Raw genomic sequence first — 21260 nt, 5'->3', positions numbered from 1 at the left:
TTGTGATAAAGCTTAAACAAATCTATCATTAGAGAGCAAAGGAAATTCACAAATACATCCTATCTGGTTCATTTCACCGAGGTGCAAACCCCAATTAGTTTGGTCTCAGAATGAATCAGGAAAGTCAACAACCATCAATTTGACTTCACGTTCATTCCTCCCTCCGTCACCTCTGCTTCTGAGTAGAAACTGAAGGCATCAGGATACTGGGATGAAAACCATAAACATCTTCCCAAACAAAGAGCAACATGGAGAAAAGGAGTCTCAAATGAATACACGGTGGGGGTGGGGGTGGAGGATGGGGGTGGGGGGAACGACACACATTTAGAAGAATTTCAGAGCTGCTACTTTCTCTGACTAATCACATGCTTGTTTTAAGCTATTGCCGATTTGACGAATTAAAATCATATAAAATGTTTTATGAACATAAATGTACAGTTAATAGCTCCCAGGACAAAACTTATAAATTAGTAGAATCTATGTCTAGGCTGTGCATATGTAAACACATTTGTAACACATGAACAACATCACTATTCAGACAAAAGCAGAAAAAAAACCCACATGATATTTACTGTACATGGCACAAAGAAAAAACTATGTGTTCAGGGAAGGATTTTATCAGTCTTACACATGCTTTGGCAATACTAGACCTAAAGAGAAAGTATAGATTCCCCATTTCTTCTCTTACACATTTTATATATGTGCAATATTAAGGGGTGAATTTTGTTTTTACCTTGCACAGGCATCATAAATAAGTCAAACCTAATAAAGGTTAGAGGCTTTTCTGTGAACACTCACAAGATAAATTCAGTATTTCTATAGGAAGTGAACGAAAAAAGAAAAAGACAGGGGATTAGGTATAGCAGGAGGTTAAGAGGGGCATTGAGAAGCACTAGAACCTTTGAGAGCCTAGTTATCCTTGCAGGGCATCAAACAAAGCCAATGCTTCATATAGGAACGCCTACAGAGCAGTAGGAACAGACACAGGAGTTGAGATTGTAAATGTTACTGAATATTTCTGTCACAACAAGCCTGGAATCAAGTGGCTTCACAATTAACATTCACATGGAATAACCAGATGTTATTTATATGTGAATATTTATATATTCATTTATAGATAAATGTAAGGAGCCATTCTGAGCTATACAGTCACAAAGATGTAGGGAGCGGGTGTGGCGGCAGTCCCAAGATGGCGCCCGGGACTGCAGCTAAGTCTCATGACTAACACCTGACTTCCTCACACACCTCAAACTAGCCACGTCCATTGTGAGAGCTGCACGGGCACACCATGACACAAGATCAGGCCATGTGACGTGGACCTATGAACTGAGACTATGCAGTCTGGACGGAGGAGGCAGAGTTGAGGGAGGATATTAGGGAGGGTGCTTGGGGGCTGGGGAGAGGATGAAGGGAAGAAAAGAGAGATTGCTGCTTCCGTGCAGATGAAAGGTTCTGCTTTGAGAAGAACGTCGTAATGTCGCTCCTTTCTGCTGGACGGAAACAGAAGCGACAGATAAATACATATTGTTAAATGTAAATATAATGTATTATATATGAATATATACATACTCATACATTATCATATAGATATATAATACACATGTATAATTATGTTAACTTATATATTAACACACTAATATATTAATATAACACCTTATAATATATTATGAATATGGTGATTTATATTATAGTGTTCTTATATATAATATATAAAATAAATATATACTTTGTTATATTTATTAAAAAGCCATGTTTTTGCAGATGAATCTATAGATATTATCTTGAAGTGACCTCATAATTCTTGATGCTGTTTTAATTTCTTCATATAATTTTGCATATATTTGGCTTCAAATACAATCACAAGGTTACCTACTTGCCAGTTCCAAAGCACTTGTTTGTTGATTTGTGTATAACAATATATATTTTATATATAATATATATACATATGTAGTAATGAATGAAAATGAACAATGAAGTATGCAGACATCAAATTATTTTTATTGGAAATCTTTGAACACTATTAGAGGACAATGCTTGTGTTATATATATATATATATATATATATATATATATATATATGAAAATGTTATTTTGCCAACAAAACATTCAGAAACTAGATTGATATAAAAGTTAGATTAAAAAAAACAGAATGAATTTAAACCCTCAGTCTTCAAAAGACTTCTACTTCTACTGAATTCAAAACAAGAAAAACTGAAGGATAAATTGGAGACTACTCCAATTTCAGACACAAGGAAGTGTCTCAGAGCTCTGCTCTAAACTTCACAGGGCAGTCCTTCATATGCCGCTGGTAGTGCTCCTCAAATCTCTCCCTCAGGGCTTCAGGGAAGTGGTTCCTCCAGTCTCCTACAATTCCTGCAACGAAACAGGCAGTAATCAGAAGTGTTAACTCCTAAAGCCAGAAATTGTAAGATCCCTCTATCCTGCATCTCTTTCATTAATAATGTGAAAAATTCTCCTAATATTTAATACCTGAATAAAATATTTAAGTATCATGTTTGATTTTTACAAAGATAATTTTTTTCTTGAAGAAACTTCTATTGACTCATCCTTTTCTTCCTACACTACTTCAAGTGACCTTTCTTCTTTTATTTTCTCTCATAAATCAGGCCTTCTCTGATGAGACTCATGGGGCAATGACTGTCAAATTACTTAATATCATATTTTTACTGATAAATTTTCAAATCCAGAATTATGCCTTTAAATCCAATTACTTACCAAGCATTGTTACTTGGAATATATATATATATATATATATATATATATATATATATATATATATATTCCCCAAATGTCAGATATACAAATTTACTATTGCTGATCAAGAATTGCTTCTATGTAAATAAAATTTGCTTTCATTATGTCTTGATATTATTAGTGATTATAATTATGTTTGAATTCTTACTTTAGTCACTTAGTATTCAAAATTTCTGTCATTTGTATAGAGAAAATATGACTGACTTTTTAGATTTTTTTTCTTCACCACAGAATGAGATAGTAAATCCATCTTCCTAGTCAGAAATTATATTGGTTGGTTTTGTGTGTCAACTTGACACAAGCTGAAGTTACCACAGAGAAAAGAGCCTTACTTGAGGAAATGCTCCAATGCCAGCTGTAAGGCATATCCTCAACTAGTGATCAAGTGGTGAGAACCCAGCCCATTGTGGGTCCTTAAGCTGAAGAAAGCAAGCTGAGCAAGCCAGAGGAAGCAAACCAGTAACATCTCTCCATGACCTATCAGCTCCTGCTTCCTGCCATGTATGAGTTCCAGTCCTGACTACCTTTGGTGATGAACAGCAATGTGAATGTGTAAGCTGAATAAACCCTTCTCCTCCCAACTTGCTTCCTTGTCATGATGTTTGTGCAGGAGTAGAACCCTGACTAAGACAGAAATCATAATATGGAGATAGTATGTGTGAGTCATATGGTACACACCCAGAACACAAAGACTGGGTAACAATTAGTGCACTATGGGATCATTGCTGAAGCTTAGACTAAAGTGTCAGACATTATGCTTTACATGATATGCTTCTCAAACTGAATAAACAAGAAACAGAAGGTTATTATTAGTATATATGGTCTTGAGTACATTAATAAATAGTGTTTAATGCCTCTGCACAAGTGATAATTCAATAAGAGTATTCAAGGAAAAACAGTTGTAAAGAAAACACATGCTGTTTATGCAGGGTGAATAACCTTGAGAAGATTTTGCCTAAGTCATGGCAGCTTAGACCTTTTAATGGAAAGTAACATGACTCTGTCTTCTCACCCTTTCTCATGAAAGGCGATACTTTTAGATCTATCATGGTCTCTGGCAGCATTGAATAATTGGTGCATGGATTGTTCTTCATCTCCTGGAATGACGTATGTTGAATGATTCTGTCTACTAGCTCTGCTGATGGGTCTCTCTCCAGGAACTCTATCAGCTTCACAACTTCTCTTCGGATATCCTGTGGAGAAACAAAGAGATTTAAAAACCAAAGTGAGCCTGACCCACGTGTGGCCCATACATATACAGCCACCAAACTAGACAAGATGGATGAAGCTAAGAAGTGCAGGCAGACAGGAGCCGGATGTAGATCTCTCCCGAGAGACACAGCCAGAATACAACAAATACATAGGCAAATACCAGCAGCAAACCATTGAACTGAGAATGGGACCCCCGTTGAAGGAATCTTAGAAAGGCCTGAAGGAGCTTGAAGGGGCTTGAGACCCCATATGAACAACAATGCCAAGCAACCAGAGCTTCCAGGGACTAAGCCACTACCCAAAGACTATACATGGTCTGTCCCTGGGCTCCAACCTCATAGGTAGAAATGAATAGCCTAGTAAGAGCACCAGTGGAAGGGGAAGCCCTTGGTCCTGCCAATACTGAATCCCCCAGTGAACATGATTGTTGGGGGGAGGGCAGTAATGGGGGGAGGATGGGGAGGGGAACACCCATAGAGAAGGGGAGGAGGCTAAAAGTAGAGAACATTATTCTGTCTTTGATCATGTTAGAATTAAGTATAACATGTAGGAAACAAACCATTCTCAATCAATCCTTCTTTATCCAACAATAGATGCAGGGGACACTTCAGAAGCTCTTAGGCTCAAATGAGATGAGTTGTAAAATTTTATACCTAGTAAAATGGTTCTTTCTAATTGTTTTGTGTCTTTATTTTTCCAGATATTTGGGTGTGTGTGTGTGTGTGTGTGTGTGTGTGTGTGTGTGTGTGTGTGTGTGTGTTTGTGTGCATGTGTGTGTGTATGTATTTGTGTGTTCAAGCTTGCATGTATATGAACATACATGCAGGTAAGTGTGTATGCCCTTGTATTCAAGTGTGTGAAAGTCAGAAATGTGTACCAGTGTAACTTGAACTATCACTCTCCACTACTGAGGCAGGTGTCTCACTCAACCCAGAGCTAACAATTGTACTAGGTTATCATGCGAGATTGCCCCTGGCATTCCCTGCCTCCAGAGCACAGGATTAGAGGCAGGTTCCGATCCCTTCCTGGTTTAACTTAAATGCTGGGGATCCGAACTGCATCCTCAAATTTGCATAGCTGGACTTTATCCATGAACATATCTCCTTGGCCTGTTCTTATTTATTTTTCATTCATTTTGAGGCGTGACTTGCTGTTCTGCTCAAATATAGCTTACACTCCCAATTACCTGTCTCATAAGTGCTAAAAATTAGAGGAATAGACTACCCTGCCTAGTGTTGTGCAAACATGATATGTGCAGAATGAATTTCACGTATTAAACATATAAAATTGTTAAATTTGATCCTAGTAAAATGGTTCTTTCTAATTTTTTCATTTCTGTGTCTCTAGTTTCCAGAAGGCAGTATGCAGGGAAAGATCAAGTGTGGTGAGCATATGTGATGTTATTATTTTGTTTCTTATTTTTCATGAATTCAAGGTTTTTCTTGCAATTTTATCTTTAGAGAAGTTTTAACACTAGGATTTAACATGGGTTTGTTCCTCAAACACTTTTATTTACTAAACTCAAGTCTGACTTAATCAAACTGGGTTATTGTATCTTTCCTTTTTCTGGTCAGCAACTGGTTTCCAGTGATAATTTTGTATACAGTGAGTTGTTAGATGCTAAGATCGTCTTAAGAATTGCTAGAATGTTCATTATGCATTCCGTTTTTCTTACCTCTTTCATGTCCTCATAGAACATAAACAAAACACGTGAATTCTTACTCTTCTCCCACCAAGATTTTACATGATCATACCAGGAACCATACGGAACTAAAATTGAAGACATAAGTGTAAACATATCATGTTATCATTTTACAAGCTTAACATAAGTATCCAAATTGTTAATAAAAGTCTAAAATGATCATAGAATTAGAATTTATAGGTCAATTGCACTTATTTAAAAGAGTTCTGTGTAGCAATTACGTAAAAATTGTTGCATAATTTCCTCCTCAGAAACATTATTTTTAGTTTTATCATCATGACCTGTAGTAGATAGAATACTAAGAAAAGATAAGAAACAAACTCAGTTTAGAATAATGAGAGCATGCACACACATGAGTGTGTGTGTGTGTGTGTGTGTGTGTAGCTGTGTGTCTGTGCATTTGTGTTTGTGTGAGTCTGTTTGTATGTGTATCTGTGTTTTTGTTTGTGTGAGACAGAGACAAGGAGACAGAGGGAAAGTGGGGGGAAAGGAGAGGGAGGGGGGAGGGAGAGGGAGAGAGAGAGAGAGGGAGAAATTAGTAATTGATGGAGCATTTACTTAAGCACTAGCAATTTAGAATGTGAAAGGTGTTCTCATATGGACAATTTATTTTGGACAAAAGGTGATGTAACAAATGCTGTTACTGTTTCTTCTTTTAGCCTTACACAACAGCTTTATCAAATCCAAGGCCAACAGAACAGTACAAACATGTTCTGTGTCACCAGTAGACTTGACATTGACCTTTCTCTGTGATTTGACACTAAAAGCAAAGATAATTTCGAAAAGGTTCAATTGGCCTTTTAAGTTATTTTTCTTGTAATTTGAAGATAATTTGACAATCTTGAGGCATATACTTTCTTCATGATGTAAGCCACAAGGGATAATGAGTAATATTATCTTCTATGGTTATAAATATTTTTCTTCAACATCCTTATTTATACAATTCACATGACTTATTGAATTAAACTCAAAATATTCTTTGCCCATTTCAATTAAAACATAAAGACTCGGGTGTTTTTGTCATAATTTTAATAAAATGGTAGTTTTTATAGTAACTGCTCAAGGAACTCTTTACTGTTCCGTGAAATCAAAATTAAAATGCTCAGTCTACATGCCTAGAAGAACAGGCAGGAGTTCTGCAGGTATTCAGAATGATTGTAAATTCCTACATGTGACTTCACTTATTGCCTTGGTGTTTTACTTGGAAAGGAATGAACAATGTTTTTATACCTCATTTAAATTTTGGTTCAATCCTGTTGCAACAGCATGTTCTAAAACATTTTTTAACATATGAAAATGTATGTTCGAGAAGGGAGATACTATGTCTCAGACTTATGGAGCAGAAATTGCCACCCCTGATGTCACATGTAAGTCAATGCTTTCACTTCTTGGCATTATAATGTAATGCCTAGAGTCTTAATTTTCCATCATCCTCACATACAGAAGCCCTACTATCAATCTAAGTGTCAGTGTTTTAGGTTTATATAATATTATATTTCTTAGAAACCTTATATTCTACATCTGTTTACATTTGTTTACATATATTTATTTCATCTTTTAATTATATATTTCTGTTTACATATATTAATCTGTTGTGCATATTTATAGATTTATTTTATCTCTCTGTCTGTATGTTTATATTATATTTTATTATATATTTCTGTTTATATATATTGTACTTATTTTATATTATCTCTATTTCTATTGACTCATTTATTTTTTTTGCATAAAATAGGATTTGTATTGTTCTTCTTTAAGGAAAGAAAAGATTCAAAGAATTTAAGGTGTTCTCACCTTGCCCTTCCATAAATTTCTCCACAAATTCAGAAAAAGATTTAGGATTTGGATAACTTTTCATGATCAGGAAAAAGTAGTAATAAGAAACGACGACATCTTTGGCATTTCGGCAAAGATAGATTATCTAGAAGATGAAATAAGTTGTTAAATTATTGACTGCATGATCTACCATGCTGTCATCAGGTTTGAAATATTCATGTTTCCAACAACTAAAATAATGTAAATGCACTGTGGAAAAATATAAAATTATAAACATTATACGGAAAAAAGTACTTTAATATCTTAAGTTGTAACAGTGCTTGCTCAGGGTCCTGCTGGCCTTTACTCTGATCCTTCTAAGAAACCTATTCAATAGCCTGAGATGACAGCATCATGACATTTTTACTGACAAAAAAAATTGAGTTAACCAGACTCTCCCCAATTTTATGAATAGAATAGTGAAATTGAAGTTGATTCAAGTATATAGCAGAACCTAGGGTAAATGAATGCAAACACAAAGTTGACAGATCACTCAGTCCAGAATACAGTTTTCTTTTCTTTGGACTATATTACAAATTGGACACTGAGGCAAAAATGCCCTGTAGTATCCTAGCTTGCAGCTAGAAAAACATCATATTTGCATAGTTGTCTTAAAATCCGTATCTCAAAGTTTTCTATTTTTTATCAAGGTCCTCCTAGGGACCCCCTTAGGTTGTTTAATAATAAAATGACTACTCCTTCCCCCAAGGAAGGTACCCGTGCTTCTATGCCATAGATAAGCATCAGTGGATCAGCAAATCACGAAGCTGCTATGTCTAGAGTTAGCACTGTAGAGTTCTATCCTGCAAAAGCCCATTCTTTTTCTACCCAGATTTTTCTCTGCACTCAAGAAGTGAGAAAAAGCAGGTGGCCTCCTGCAGGTCTGATAGTCAAGGTCACGGTGACATTTCCAGAAGTCTGCCAGTCCGTTTGTATTCTTTCCTCAGCTTTCAAGCCCTTAATTGGTGACACCAAGGAGCTCTGCCCTTCTCACTCTGCAACTAAGAGGCTAAGGTTAAACTCACCAGTGTGTTTATCCACTTACAAACAGGTTTTTGAAAAATTTCTGCTTATTCTTTGAAAAGTCATTCTCATGCTTAAGGACTTTAAAAAAAAAAAAACTTTCAAAAGGTGTTACTTTGCACCAAAGTTGTTATTAAACACAGTGCACTTTTAAAACTTCTTATTGCTAACTGAATGGAAACAGACACACCATTGTTACCATAAATTTACTTCTCACTTTTCATCCTTGGCCCACACGATTATTGTGTTTCAGGAGCATTCCTTGAATCTAAAATGTTGTCTTTATTTCAGATTGAGACTTGTTCTCTTCCCTCTCATGGAGACAGTGTGAGCTCTTATTTTTAACTTCTAATTTCTATGAGCTCACGTTGGTAGATATTATTAAATATCAATATGTTTCACTGAACATACTTTTCTATGCCTTCAAAGATCATCTACCTCTTTTGGTGTTCCTACTTTTAATGAAACTGTCACTAGAATTCCTATTACATTGACGATTAAATATAGTTACCACTTTCTACCCTTGAGAGTAGGCTACTCCATAGCCCATGCTTCTTCTGAGAGTTTAGTCATTCACTTGTTTCAACTAGCAATTTAAGCACCAGCCTCCATTGCTAACCCTTCCATTGCTAACTCTTTTCATCTTCTATACATTTTTATTATCTACATTTGCTATTCATCTAATTTACTAAATTATTGCACTCATTCATGATTAGTTCTTTTTTTAATTCAGCCTACAACTTCTCTCACCAAGTCTTGCATTTTGCCATCTCACTAAAAGTTTCACTATGGAAACATATACTGTGTCACAGTGTTTTTCTCCATTAAAGATCTACTCCTCCTTGTTCCTCATTACTCCATAGGACTCCCTGCGAACCACACCATAAATGCAAACTCATTGTCCTCGAATAATTTCTTATCCATTATCTTGCTCTTTAAAAAAACATCACTTTCTTAACTTTGACACTTATTCTTTCTAATCCACTACTCCAAAAATACTTTTACAAAGTATTCTTTACTACCTCTCCTCTGAAAGATCAATAAATCAATCTGGAAATAATCCAAAGGCAAATCCATTCACTTATGTTGGTTTTTTTGATGACCTCTGAGCATAAAAAATTATGAATGAAAACTGTCTATGAATTACAGTGGAGCAGTAACATCCTACAGCACTTCTCACAAGGAAAGAAATGGTTCTATCAGAACTCTTACCAATAATGATGATGGGACATCTAAAAATCTACATAATCATGAGAGAGCTTCTCTGCAGGAAATTATACCGGAAGACGCATATTTAATGATCCTTCAGTTGAAAATAAAAAAGCATTTGAACCTTTGCGGTTTAGAGGCTTAGATACTTTGAAAGTGTCAAGTAGTGGGATGTAGGACACTCACTTGTGTCCAACCTTTGCTTTCTTTCCAATGCAGCCCAATCTTAGTATAACACAAGCAAAATCAAAGTTTCCTAACTAGGCACTCAACTTTCCTGTGATCAGTCTTTTTTCAGTCTTCTACCTAGCACACTTAACTTTCCAGGCAAGTTAAAGTGCTTTTAGATGTCTCCAGGAGCTGTCTCTGGATGTAAATAGACTCCTCATCTTTTTAAACCATGAGACTTGAATTAAAATCTTCTCTTCCATGACCCAAGTACTACCAGTAGAGTCTGCTTAGCTATTACTCTACTATAAGTTGTGGTTATATGTAAGAGAATGTAACTTTGAATATAGTTTGTACCCTCCAAAATTTACATTCAATTTCAATGGTCACTACGAAGTTTCTGTGCCTGTAGAATGATAAAATCTGACTTTTGAATTTAGAGTCTGGGCCTTTTGGAGGTGTCAAGTGTTAGAAAATGCCATCACAGTAGTTAATTTTGAGTGCTGGTGCCATTAAAGAAACATTCAAGAGACTTAAAGATATAAATATATATGCCCACTGACTCATAGGTTACCTTGAAACTTTGTCAACAAGAAGGCGGTCAGTGAGTACTACATCTTGACCCTGATTCAGAAGCACAAACCAAAATACAATCTCCTTTTGTATGGTTTTTCAAATGTGTGGTATATATTAGCCAGTGGAATGGATGGTAACAGTCACTTTCATTCACTGGGTAAATCTTATTAGAGGACACTTGTCTGGGTATCCTATTGTGATTCATTTGAATCTCTCAATGTCACACATAATATTTTGTAAAATAACGACATTCAATCCACTGTGATTCACCCAGTGCTTACAATGTGTTAAGCACTAGCCTTGATGTTTCAAAGAAAATTGTACTTAGTTCATTAGGTGACAAGTATTAACCTTCTTTTATGCACAAACAAACAAAAGCTTAAAGTTTAACTAGTATTCAGATCATCTTAAGAAAATAAAATTTGTGAATATAATCTAGACTTGGGTCATACTAAAAATAATTCACCTTTGTGGAAACGTCTATACATTAAAAGAAAGGAGTGATAAAGTATGTGTGAGATGTCTTTTAGGTGCTTTGTGACCTACAAAGTGCCAAGATTTCATGCAAGTCTAAGCAAACCTAATTCTAGTTACCTTGCAATTCTTTTCCCAAAATGATGCTGGAAGGAGCTTAGCTGGCAGGTGAGTTTTCACTATTCTAGGCGATTCCTTTTCTTTTAGTTGTTTTATTCCTGGTTTTAAAAATAAACAGACAATTTGAAAAATGTTCAAATGAATTTGAATGGGTATTTTAAAAGAGATTATTTAAGATTCTAGATTAACCTCAAAATAGTAATAAAATCTTACTGGAAAGAAAATTATTAATTACTAAATCACAAAGTAAGGTCAAATATTTTCTTTTTTTTTTTTGGTAATTTTGGCATTTTTTAATTACTTTTTTTATTAACTTAAGTATTTCTTATTTACATTTCGAGTGTTATTCCCTTTCCCGGTTTACGGGCCAACATCCCCCTAACTCCTCCCCCCTCCCCCCATTACCGCCCTCCCCCCAACAATCATGTTCACTGGGGGTTCAGTCTTAGCAGGACCAAGGGCTTCCCCTTCCACTGGTGATATTACTAGGATATTCACTGCTACCTATGAGGTCAGAGTCCAGGGTCAGTCCATGTATAGTCTTTTGGTAGTAGCTTAGTCCCTGGAAGCTCTGGTTGCTTGGCACTTGTTCATTTGGTGTCTCGAGCCCCTTCAAGCTCTTCCAGTTCTTTCTCTGATTCCTTCAACGGGGGTCCTATTCTCAGTTCAGTGGTTTGCTGCTGGCATTCGCCTATGTATTTGCTGTATTCTGGCGGTGTCTCTCAGGAGAGATCTACATCCGATTTCTGTCGACCTGCACTTCTTTGCTTTACCCATCTTGTATAATTGGGTGGCTGTATATGTATGGGCCACATGTGGGGCAGGCTCTGAATGGGTGTTCCTTCAGTCTCTGTTTTAATCTTTGCCTCCCCCTTCCCTGCCAAGGGTATTCTTTTTCCTCATTTAAAGAAGGAGTGAAGCATCCACATTTTGATCATCCGTCTTGAGTTTCGTTTGTTCTAGGAATCTAGGGTAATTCAAGCATTTGGGCTAATAGCCACTTATCAATGAGTGCATACCATGTATGTCTTTCTGTGATTGGGTTAGCTCACTCAGGATGATATTTTCCAGTTCCAACCATTTGCCTATGAATTTCATTAAGGCATTGTTTTTGATAGCTGAGTAATAATTCATTGTGTAGATGTACCACATTTTCTGTATCCATTCCTCTGTTGAAGGGCATCTGGGTTCTTTCCAGCTTCTGGCTATTATAAATAAGGCTGCTATGAACATAGTGGAGCACGTGACTTTTTTATATGTTGGGGCATCTTTTGGGTATATGCCCAAGAGAAGTATAGCTGGATTCTCAGGTAGTTCAATGTCCAATTTTCTGAGGAACCTCCAGACTGATTTCCAGAATGGTTGTACCAGTCTGCAATCCCACCAAAAATGGAGGAGTGTTCCTCTTTCTCCACATCCTCGCCAGCATTTGTTGTCACCTGAGTTTTTGATCTTAGCCATTCTCACTAGTGTGAGGTGAAATCTCAGGGTTGTTTTGATTTGCATTTCCCTTATGACTAAAGATGTTGAACATTTCTTTAGGTGTTTCTCAGCCATTTGGCATTCCTCAGCTGTGAGTTGGATATTTTTTATTTACATTTCAAATGATATTCCTTTTCCCGGTTTCCTGTCCATGAGCTCCAGATCCCATCCCCCCCCCCTTCTATAAGGGTGTTCCTCCTCCCCAACCACCCCTCTTCCTGCCTCCCAACCATGACATTCCCCTACACTGGGGGGGTCCACCCTTGACAGGATCAAGGGTTTCTCCTCCCATTGGTGTCCAAAGCCATCTTCTGCTACATATGCAGCTGAAGTCATGAGTCTGTCCATGTGTACTCCTTGGGCAGTGGTTTAGTTCCTGGGAGCTCTGGTTGGTTGGTATTATTGTTCTTATGGGTTTGCAAACACTTTTAGAACCTTCAATTCTTTCTCTAATTCCTCCAATTCTCAGTTCCAAACTTTGTCTCCATAGCCCCTCCTATGAATATTTTTGTTCCCTCTTTTAAGGAGGAGTGATGCATCCGCACATTGGTTGCCCTTCTTCTTGAGCTTCATGTGGTCTGTGGACTGCATCTTGGGTAATTCAAGATTTTGGGCTCCTGTCCACTTATCAGTAAGTGCAAACCATGTGTGTCTTTTTCTGTGATTGGGTTACCTCATTCGGGATGAGGTCAAATAATTTTTCATCAATGAACGTAATTTTTTACATGTTGGTAAGCAAACTCATGAATACAGTTTTAACTATCCTTAATATTCAATGAATAATTTTCTAGTACTTATAATATTTTCAACTCCTACAAACTGAGAAATAAATGCTGACATATTATAAGACTCTTCCTGAAAAATTGGTTAGGACCATTCACTGTTCCAGGTATATGTCATGCTTTGAGACTACTCTGGATTTAGTTTTAGACTCTCATATAGAGGTGACTGAATATTAAATGTTTGTGTTACATAAAATCTCTTTGCTCTTATTACAACATAACCTTATCTATATCATCTATCTATCAGAAAACATATGTGTATATCTTTTAAAATTAATTTGAAAATTACCGTTTATTAGATCTTCATTTCTGCACTCCAGGTCAGGTATTCTGTTAAAAAGTGCATCCTCCTTGCATTTTTCCACATCACCTTCTTTATAGATCATATCCACAATTTCACTAATCCATGTGCTGCCTGTAAAAATTAATATATTGATCTCCAATGAACTCATATTGCTGACAACAGTATATTTTTATCGTGTTTAATATCATCCAAACTCAAATAATATTTTATTGAATATTTAAATACACCCAAAATAACTTCAACATATATGAATGCATTGTGTCATGAATAACAACTGGCCCACGTGTCTGGGCCTCCCATGATAAATTGTGACATTATAAGAATAACACTCTTATGAATAAGAAGTGAGGAAATTTGAATGAAATGGGACACATGGGTGACACATACGAACATATTTCCCAGCTATAGACTTTACTGGTTGTTTTTGTGCCTAAACCAATGCCTAGATCACAGGATATAGAAAAGTATGAATTGAGTATCGGAACTTTAATGATAATCAGAAAAATTAAAAAGAAGATCAGTAAGGACAAAATATAGTTTTCTTTCTCAAGATGTTGTTACACGGACAAGAATACAAAGCTTGAAGGTGTACAAAGAAAGCTTATATACTCTGGGCTGTTGCTGCCTCTGCTGCCTCTGCACCAATGATGTTAAAGAGTTCCCCAGGAAGCTGGAACAATGACTCAGCACCTAAGTGTGGCTTTGCTACACCACACTGCTAATTAAGGTGTAGTCAGCCATGGCTGGTTAGCCTCTGGGCTTGGCGCAAAATGGGAGAGACTCCCTTGTTAACAGGTTTTCTCCTTCTCTGACCTTGTCCAGGGATTCTAAGCCCCAACACTTGCCTTTGCCTGAGGAAAGTCACATAAAAACCTGGAGTTAGCTATGCTAGTTAGGTATCTAGATCAGTATTTAGACTTTAGCCAATGAGCTTCCCTTCCTAGGCATTCCTTCCTCAAAAGATATTTAATCTCTGGGTCACCCTGAATAAGTTGTATGTATATTCACACCTATCTTCAAATAAAACAGTTTGAACAAGCAATGACTGTCTCTTCATCAATGATCACTGTGGCAACCTTTGACCTAAAGAGCCTTAATCTCCAGAAGGCTTTTTCTCTCCCAGTTCCACCAAATTCCTGAGGGGAACCCTTTTTTTTCCCCTCAAATCCTTGCAGTAAACCAGCCTTGGCTGGGTACACACCAGACTGGGAACTTCTTCCCAGACTTTCCCACCTGGGAAAACACAGACTCCTGAGCTGCGGCCTGCTGTGCTCCAGGCCTGGTGGTGAGGAGAACATGCAGCCTGCCACCTAAGATGGCTTGTTGCCCAACCAGAGGACCTGATTTTGGGGTCCCATCGCCAAAATAGCAGCTCAAAGAATCTATTACTTTAGTTATACAGAAAGTGGCATCCTCTTCTGTGTTTTCTCTGTGGACACTAAGCATGCACAGGCAGAAAAACAATGCATATGTGCAAAATAAAAATAATGAATCTTACGAACAATCAAGTTCTCTTATGAGGAGACGACAGTTTGAGCCTAGCTGTAATAAATTGCCAGCGTGATGTAATCACTCGTATGGGATAGGGAAGAGCCCTAAGAGACAGCAACATATTATATTATTTGTAGCAGGGGACATCTAACAATCGTGTAACGGTGAGAAAAAAATATTAGGCATGGGCTACACAGGTTAAAACAGAGAACTTGCTTGAAGAGATAAATTGGGTGAAGTTAAAGAGGTAAGTTGATGGTAGGCTAAAAACTCTTGACATTCTTTTTTTTTTCTTTATTAACTTGAGTATTTCTTATTTACATTTCCATTTTTATTCCCTTTCCAGGTTTCTGGGCCAACATCCCCCTAACCCCTCCCCCTCCCCATCTATATGAGTGTTCCCATCCCCATCCTCCCCCCATTACCGCCCTCCCCCCAACAATCACGTTCACTGGGGGTTCAGACTTAGCAGGACCAAGGGCTTCCACTTCCACTGGTGATCTTACTAGGCTATTCATTGCTACCTATGAGGTTGGAGCCCAGGGTCAGTCCATTTACAGTCTTTGGGTAGTGGCTTAGTTTCTGGAAGCTCTGGTTGCTTGGCATTGTTCATATGGGGTCTCAAGCCCCTTCAAGCTCTTCCAGTCCTTTCTCTGATTCCTTAAACGGGGGTCCCGTTCTCAGTTCGGTGGTTTGCTGCTGGCATTTGCCTATGTATTTGCTGTATTCTGGCTGTGTCTCTCGGGAGAGATCTACATCCGATTCCTGCCGACCTGCACTTCTTTGCTTCATCCATCTTATCTAGTTTGGTGGCTGTATAAGTATGGGCCACATGTGGGGCAGGCTCTGAAGGGGTGTTCCTTCTGCCTCTGTTTTAATCTTTGCCTCCCTATTCCCTGCCAAGGGTGTTCTTGTTCCCCTTGTAAAGAAGGAGTGAAGCATTAGCATTTTGATTACCATCTTGAGTTTCATGTGTTCTGTGCATCTAGGGTAATTCAAGCATTTGGGCTAATAGCCACTTATCAATGAGTGCATACCATGTGTGTTTTTCTGTGATTGGGTTACCTCACTCAGGATGATATTTTCCAGTTCCAACCATTTGCCTATGAATTTCATAAAGTCATTGTTTTTGATAGCTGAGTAATATTCCATTGTGTAGATGTACCACATTATCTGTATCCATTCTTCTGTTGAAGGGCATCTGGGTTCTTTCCAGCTTCTGGCTATTATAAATAAGGCTGCCATGAACGTAGTGGAGCATGTGTCTTCGTTATATGTTGGGGCATCTTTTGGGTATATGCCCAAGAGAAGTATAGCTGGATTCTCAGGTAGTTCAATGTCCAATTTTCTGAGGAACCTCCAGACTGATATCCAGAATGGTTGTACCAGTCTGCAATCCCACCAACAATGGAGGAGTGTTCCTCTTTCTCCACATCCTTGCCAGCATTTGCTGTCACTTGGCTTTAGGCATGGGTTACACAGGTTAAAACAGAGAACTTGCTCGAAGAGATAAATTGGGTGAAGTAAAAGAAGTAAGTTGATGGTAGGCTAAAAACTCTTGATATTCTTATTAGGGAGTATTAAAATTATTCAGAAAGATCACGAAGATGTGTTTCTAAATAAATATTCTACTGGAGAATAAATGTACTGGTGCAAAGATGATGAGGTAACAAGTAAGATGGCAACCATTAAACCTAGCTATCAGAACAAGTAGGCTAAGCATCTATATGGACAGCTGTGGATAAACATGAACAGGGGTTGAAATGATAATAGTTACATTATCAATCTGTGCTCTCTTCAGATGACAGTCTCATATCGCCATGGAATTGAGCCAAGAAGAGAAACAGTGGAATGGTTTTAGGGAAGAGTTGCCAAAGACATAGTAGTTCTCTCTAATGTGTGTGTGTGTGTGTGTGTGTGTGTGTGTGTGTGTGTGTGTGTGTGTGTGTAGGGGGCAGGAGGGGTGTGGTGTGGGGGGCGGGGTGTTAAGTCTCAAAGTCATGATTGTCTTTTCTCCTAAGAGTTAGAATCATATGATCACACTTTTGGAAGTAGATAAGTGAAATATTTTGAGCGTCAACTGTTAATAAACCGACAGAGAATATAAGATTACACTTCTCCAGTTTCTACAGAATATAGTTTTGGTGGCTGAAGAGATGACTCAGCAGTTAAGAGCACTGACTGCTCTTCCAGAGGTCCTGAGTTCAAATCCCAGCAACAACATGGTGGCTCACAACCATCTGTAATGGGATCCGATGCCCTCTTCTAGTGTGTCTGAAGACAGCTACAGTGTAATCATAAACAAACAAACAAATGAAAATAAAAAAAAACCCAAGGGAAGAGTTTTCAGATTCTGAAGTCATTTATAGTTATGGATTTAATCTCGATAAAGAATTGCAATATATGAATATGTGTAATGGAATCAATGTTTGTGAGTATATCTGAGGAAGAGAAAGTAATTTCCTGAAAAAGAGTTATTGATTATCTTTGAAAAGGTTTCTAAAAGAAGAAAATGAGTTTGTATCATAGGGAAAAAAATAAATACATTTGATATATTTAAGTGATAAAAAATTCTATTTCTTTTGCCTAAAATGAATTTCAGGAATTCATTTCATTGCTGTATTTCAATTTCCTGATATCTTTCTGCAAGTACTCAATAAATATATAAAATACAGTAGTTTTAAACACTGATTATGTAATGCATAATAGTGACTTATTTGTATTGAATAATATAATTGTGTGTTCAACACTTTCAGGTCATTCATGACTTAATGAGGTTGCTAATCATGTTCCGGAAGTTTGAGTTTGTGAAACAGAGTTGATAATATACAGTTTACTAATGTTTAGACATTAAAATTGCTTCAACTGTCTTTTTAATGGGAAATGAGAATGAATCAGGTAAACAGTCTATTGCTGATGGTCTAGCATAGATTTATACTTCCTAATTGTCTAGAAGCAAAGACAATTACCAGATTTAGGATAAGTAACAATGAGAAGGTCATCTGGCCTTGCCAAGAATGTTTCAATGTCTTCCCAATATTTGGTGAACCGTTTATCCATTAAAACTCCATGGAAATCACCAAAAACTTCATAGTATTCAGGCATAGAAGTCTCCATCACAAGTGGTGTACTGGGAAAAGAAAACATGTTTTAAATTTTGTATTCACTTTTCAATATTTTCACAAGAGCAATAACTATGTATATAAAGACTGGTGAAATGCTGCTGCTGACCTGCTACACAGGGTAAAAGCGTCCTTTTTTTTTCTTTTTTTTTCTTTTTTTCGGAGCTGGGGACCGAACCCAGGGCCTTGTGCTTGCTAGGCAAGCGCCCTACCACTGAGCTAAATCCCCAACCTAAAATAATCCTTTTTTTTCTTTTTTTTTTGGGGGGGTAAAAGCATCCTTAATATTAGCAGAAGAGGGAAAACTATAGTCAGGATACATTGTATGTGAAAATATACAAGAAACAAGTGTCCATTCTTTTGACAACCACAATAGTCACCATTTGCCTTATTAAATTGTTTATACAGGTCAATTATATTGTATGAATTGAGCCACAATTCTAAGAATTGGCTTTCAGTCAACTGGGTTAACCCACGGATTGAGCAGTAGCCTGACATCAAGCTGTCACTTCACAGTCAAACTGTCTCAGAGTAAAAATGCTGACATCAAACAGCCTCTTTCCTCCCACAATTTTTTCTATATTTCCTCAAACTTGGGTGGTTTCCCTAAAATGTATATTTCAGTGAGATATTGCTAATACTATTTCATAAGGAGGTGATGAGGTGTCAGATGTATAGAAAGAACAGCACAAACTGCTTAAAATGCAAGCCATACAGTTAGTGCATTCAGAAATGATGTTTTTCCATTCTTTAAATCAATTCCTCTCCTAGCTCCTTATCTGAACTTTGGCCAGCTCCCTTCACATTCAGTTGCCTTTCCTCCATTCTAAGACAAATACCAAAAAGTTTTATTGGGTCCTTAGGTTTCCAGTTTTAGTCTGGATTAGAGCAAAATGGCTGAAAGCATAAGTTGTCTTCTTATACACGTTTCTGCCAGTCCACATCACTGTGACACAAAGGAGATTCTGTGAAACATTTGCTACTCTCAGTATCAAGCTATATTTTTAGTTGACTAGCTTCCACTGTGTTTCCATTAAAAAATGTGTTTTCGGTAACTGAAATACACATGAATGATTTCTCAGTTAATCTAAATTGTTACATATTAAGTTATTTACATAAAAAGATAGTAACAGTATTTTCAAATATATTTTATAGCAATTGCATTCAATAGTTTTCTGTATCACTTAAATCCTACCTTCAAGATTTTTAAGCATTAATGCATATCTAAAAATAATTTTTGTGACAAGAGATTTAGGAAGTTTTTTAAATGATATACATTATCAATTAGGCATACTATCAACACACACTTTATTTTCCTTTTATTTTCAATAATTTACTGACATAAATTTTTATTTAAAAATCTATGTTTAAAATCTAATATTATGAACATTTGAAAATTACAACCTGTCCAGATGCTCCTGTGAGAGAAGTGAAATCACCCGGTTCAGTTCACTTCAAATTGCACCACAAATGTTAAGCTGTAAAAAAAAAGAGAGAGAGCTAGAGAACTGGTTGTACATTGGAAAGTTTCTTGTGAGCTTTTATTCTCACAGCTGGAGAAGGAGGCAGGGACTAACTTGTAGGGATGGGCTATGATGTAATGGATGAGACCAGATACCTGCAGCTGTATTTAGTCATAAGGTCAAGTACACTCAGTCAGAGATATAGATGGTCTCTACTCCTGTTTCTCCCCTTTAGGTAATATGTCAGCCTTAAACAGCCCATTCATTATATCATTCATTAAATTGCCCATTCATAACAGAGTAAGAAGAAATGGACAAGGAGATAAGAAGAGGCCAGGAAGAAAACAGGACCCAACGTGTATTGAGAAAACCTCTCATTCCCTGATAAATAATGATGAGGATAAGAATGATGTTGCAAACAATAGCTTAAAGGAGTGATAGGAAAAACCTAATGTAGTTAGGAACATAGACCAAGGGCACAGCAAAAGAAGGCTTCCCAGCACTTAACTGTATCTATTTAAAACTGTGGTTGTTCTGGGCCAATCATCCCTGATAATGTACATATAAGAAGCACTATATAGATGAAAAAGAATATATATCCATTTATACACACACACACACACATATATGTATATATATATATGTATATATATGTATATATATATGTTAGTGAACTAAGAAGCTATGAATTTGAGAGGGGTGGTTATATATGGTAGTGTTTGTTGGGAGCAAAGGGAAGGGATAAAGTTATAATTAGATTATAATCCCTACAAAGGGTTGCCTATAATTCCAAAACAGCCATGAATATAAAAGAATGCATGTCAAAAGTAGATCTGATACACAGTACTCACATTGGGATAACTCTTGAGAAAACTTGCTCCACTCTCTTCCAAATACAAGTATGCAAGTTTTATAGCAGTAAGTTGTCAGATAGAAATCATTCCCATTGCTGTCATTAAACAGGGTGGGAAATGTACCCAGGGCCTGTGGATGAAATAGTGCTCCAGCCTTGTCAGCATCTGCTTTGACTACAGGGAACAAGACTGCAGGTCATTGAAAGGTCTCCAGGTCTATCAGCACCTCATAATAAATGCATTTTCATTTTTGTTACCTCATCTGTTTCTAATGTTAAATTAAGTGGCCTTCTTCTGAGAGACACTGGATCTTGAAAGCTTAAGTATCTCTCAAGTGGCTTTACATTTTATATTTACTTTGAGCTAGAAATTTTTTCTACTATGTCACAATTAAGCTTAATTATTAAACCACACCTAACTCAACAGCAGGGTCATAGTCTGAGGTTAGACACTACATGGCATCCAGTAGGCTAAGCACTGGGTAAGTAATTCTACCTAGAAAGTGCCTGGTTTACTTTTAAAAGGTGGCTGGAAAAAAATCTACCTGTAAGTAAATAACATCGACACAGTAAATAGAGTGATTTCTGAAAAACTTGATTCCCTGCAATAAAATCAGTAAAGCAGTAGGAAAGGTTGCCTTGAACTTGCATTATTAATTTTTTTTAGTTTTTTTTTTAAAAAAAACTTT

At 36.9% G+C, this 21260-nt stretch overlaps 1 protein-coding gene across 2 annotated transcripts; it reads right to left on the bottom strand.

Moving 5' to 3' along the window:
* Positions 1–1978: 1978 nt before the first annotated feature.
* On the bottom strand, positions 1979–20918 carry LOC148001269 (sulfotransferase 1E1-like). Of its 2 annotated transcripts, XM_087584532.1 has the most exons (10): positions 20830–20893; positions 20570–20746; positions 19660–19733; positions 18103–18263; positions 13628–13753; positions 11075–11172; positions 7484–7610; positions 5663–5757; positions 3788–3968; positions 1979–2373 (listed from the first exon to the last, which is right to left on the bottom strand). In XM_087584532.1, the coding sequence occupies exons 4-10, from the start codon at positions 18248–18250 to the stop codon at positions 2261–2263; spliced, it is 888 nt and encodes a 295-aa protein (XP_087440658.1). In that variant the 5' UTR covers positions 18251–18263; positions 19660–19733; positions 20570–20746; positions 20830–20893; the 3' UTR covers positions 1979–2260. The 2 variants fall into 2 exon arrangements, with proteins under 2 accessions (XP_087440658.1, XP_087440657.1); XM_087584531.1 differs by having other exon boundaries at positions 20570–20918.
* Positions 20919–21260: the final 342 nt, after the last annotated feature.

Source organism: Rattus norvegicus, chromosome 14, assembly GCF_021556685.1.
Source record: "Rattus norvegicus strain SHRSP/BbbUtx chromosome 14, alternate assembly SHRSP_T2T, whole genome shotgun sequence".
In the NCBI taxonomy this organism is placed as follows: domain Eukaryota; kingdom Metazoa; phylum Chordata; class Mammalia; order Rodentia; family Muridae; genus Rattus; species Rattus norvegicus.
Note: the sequence above shows the minus strand (reverse complement) of the source record. Positions and strands in the feature narration are given on the sequence as shown.

What these genes read in the sequence shown, in the direction of transcription:
- LOC148001269 (XM_087584531.1), bottom strand. Translation starts at nt 18,250, where the DNA reads ATGGAGACTTCTATGCCTGAATACTATGAAGTTTTTGGTGATTTCCAT. An exon ending in AAATGAAGATCTAATAAACG is followed by an intron (nt 11,173 to 13,627) that starts GTAATTTTCAAA and finishes TTTTAAAACCAG; the next exon opens with GAATAAAACAACTAAAAGAA. An exon ending in GAAATTTATGGAAGGGCAAG is followed by an intron (nt 5,758 to 7,483) that starts GTGAGAACACCT and finishes CTTCAATTTTAG; the next exon opens with TTCCGTATGGTTCCTGGTAT.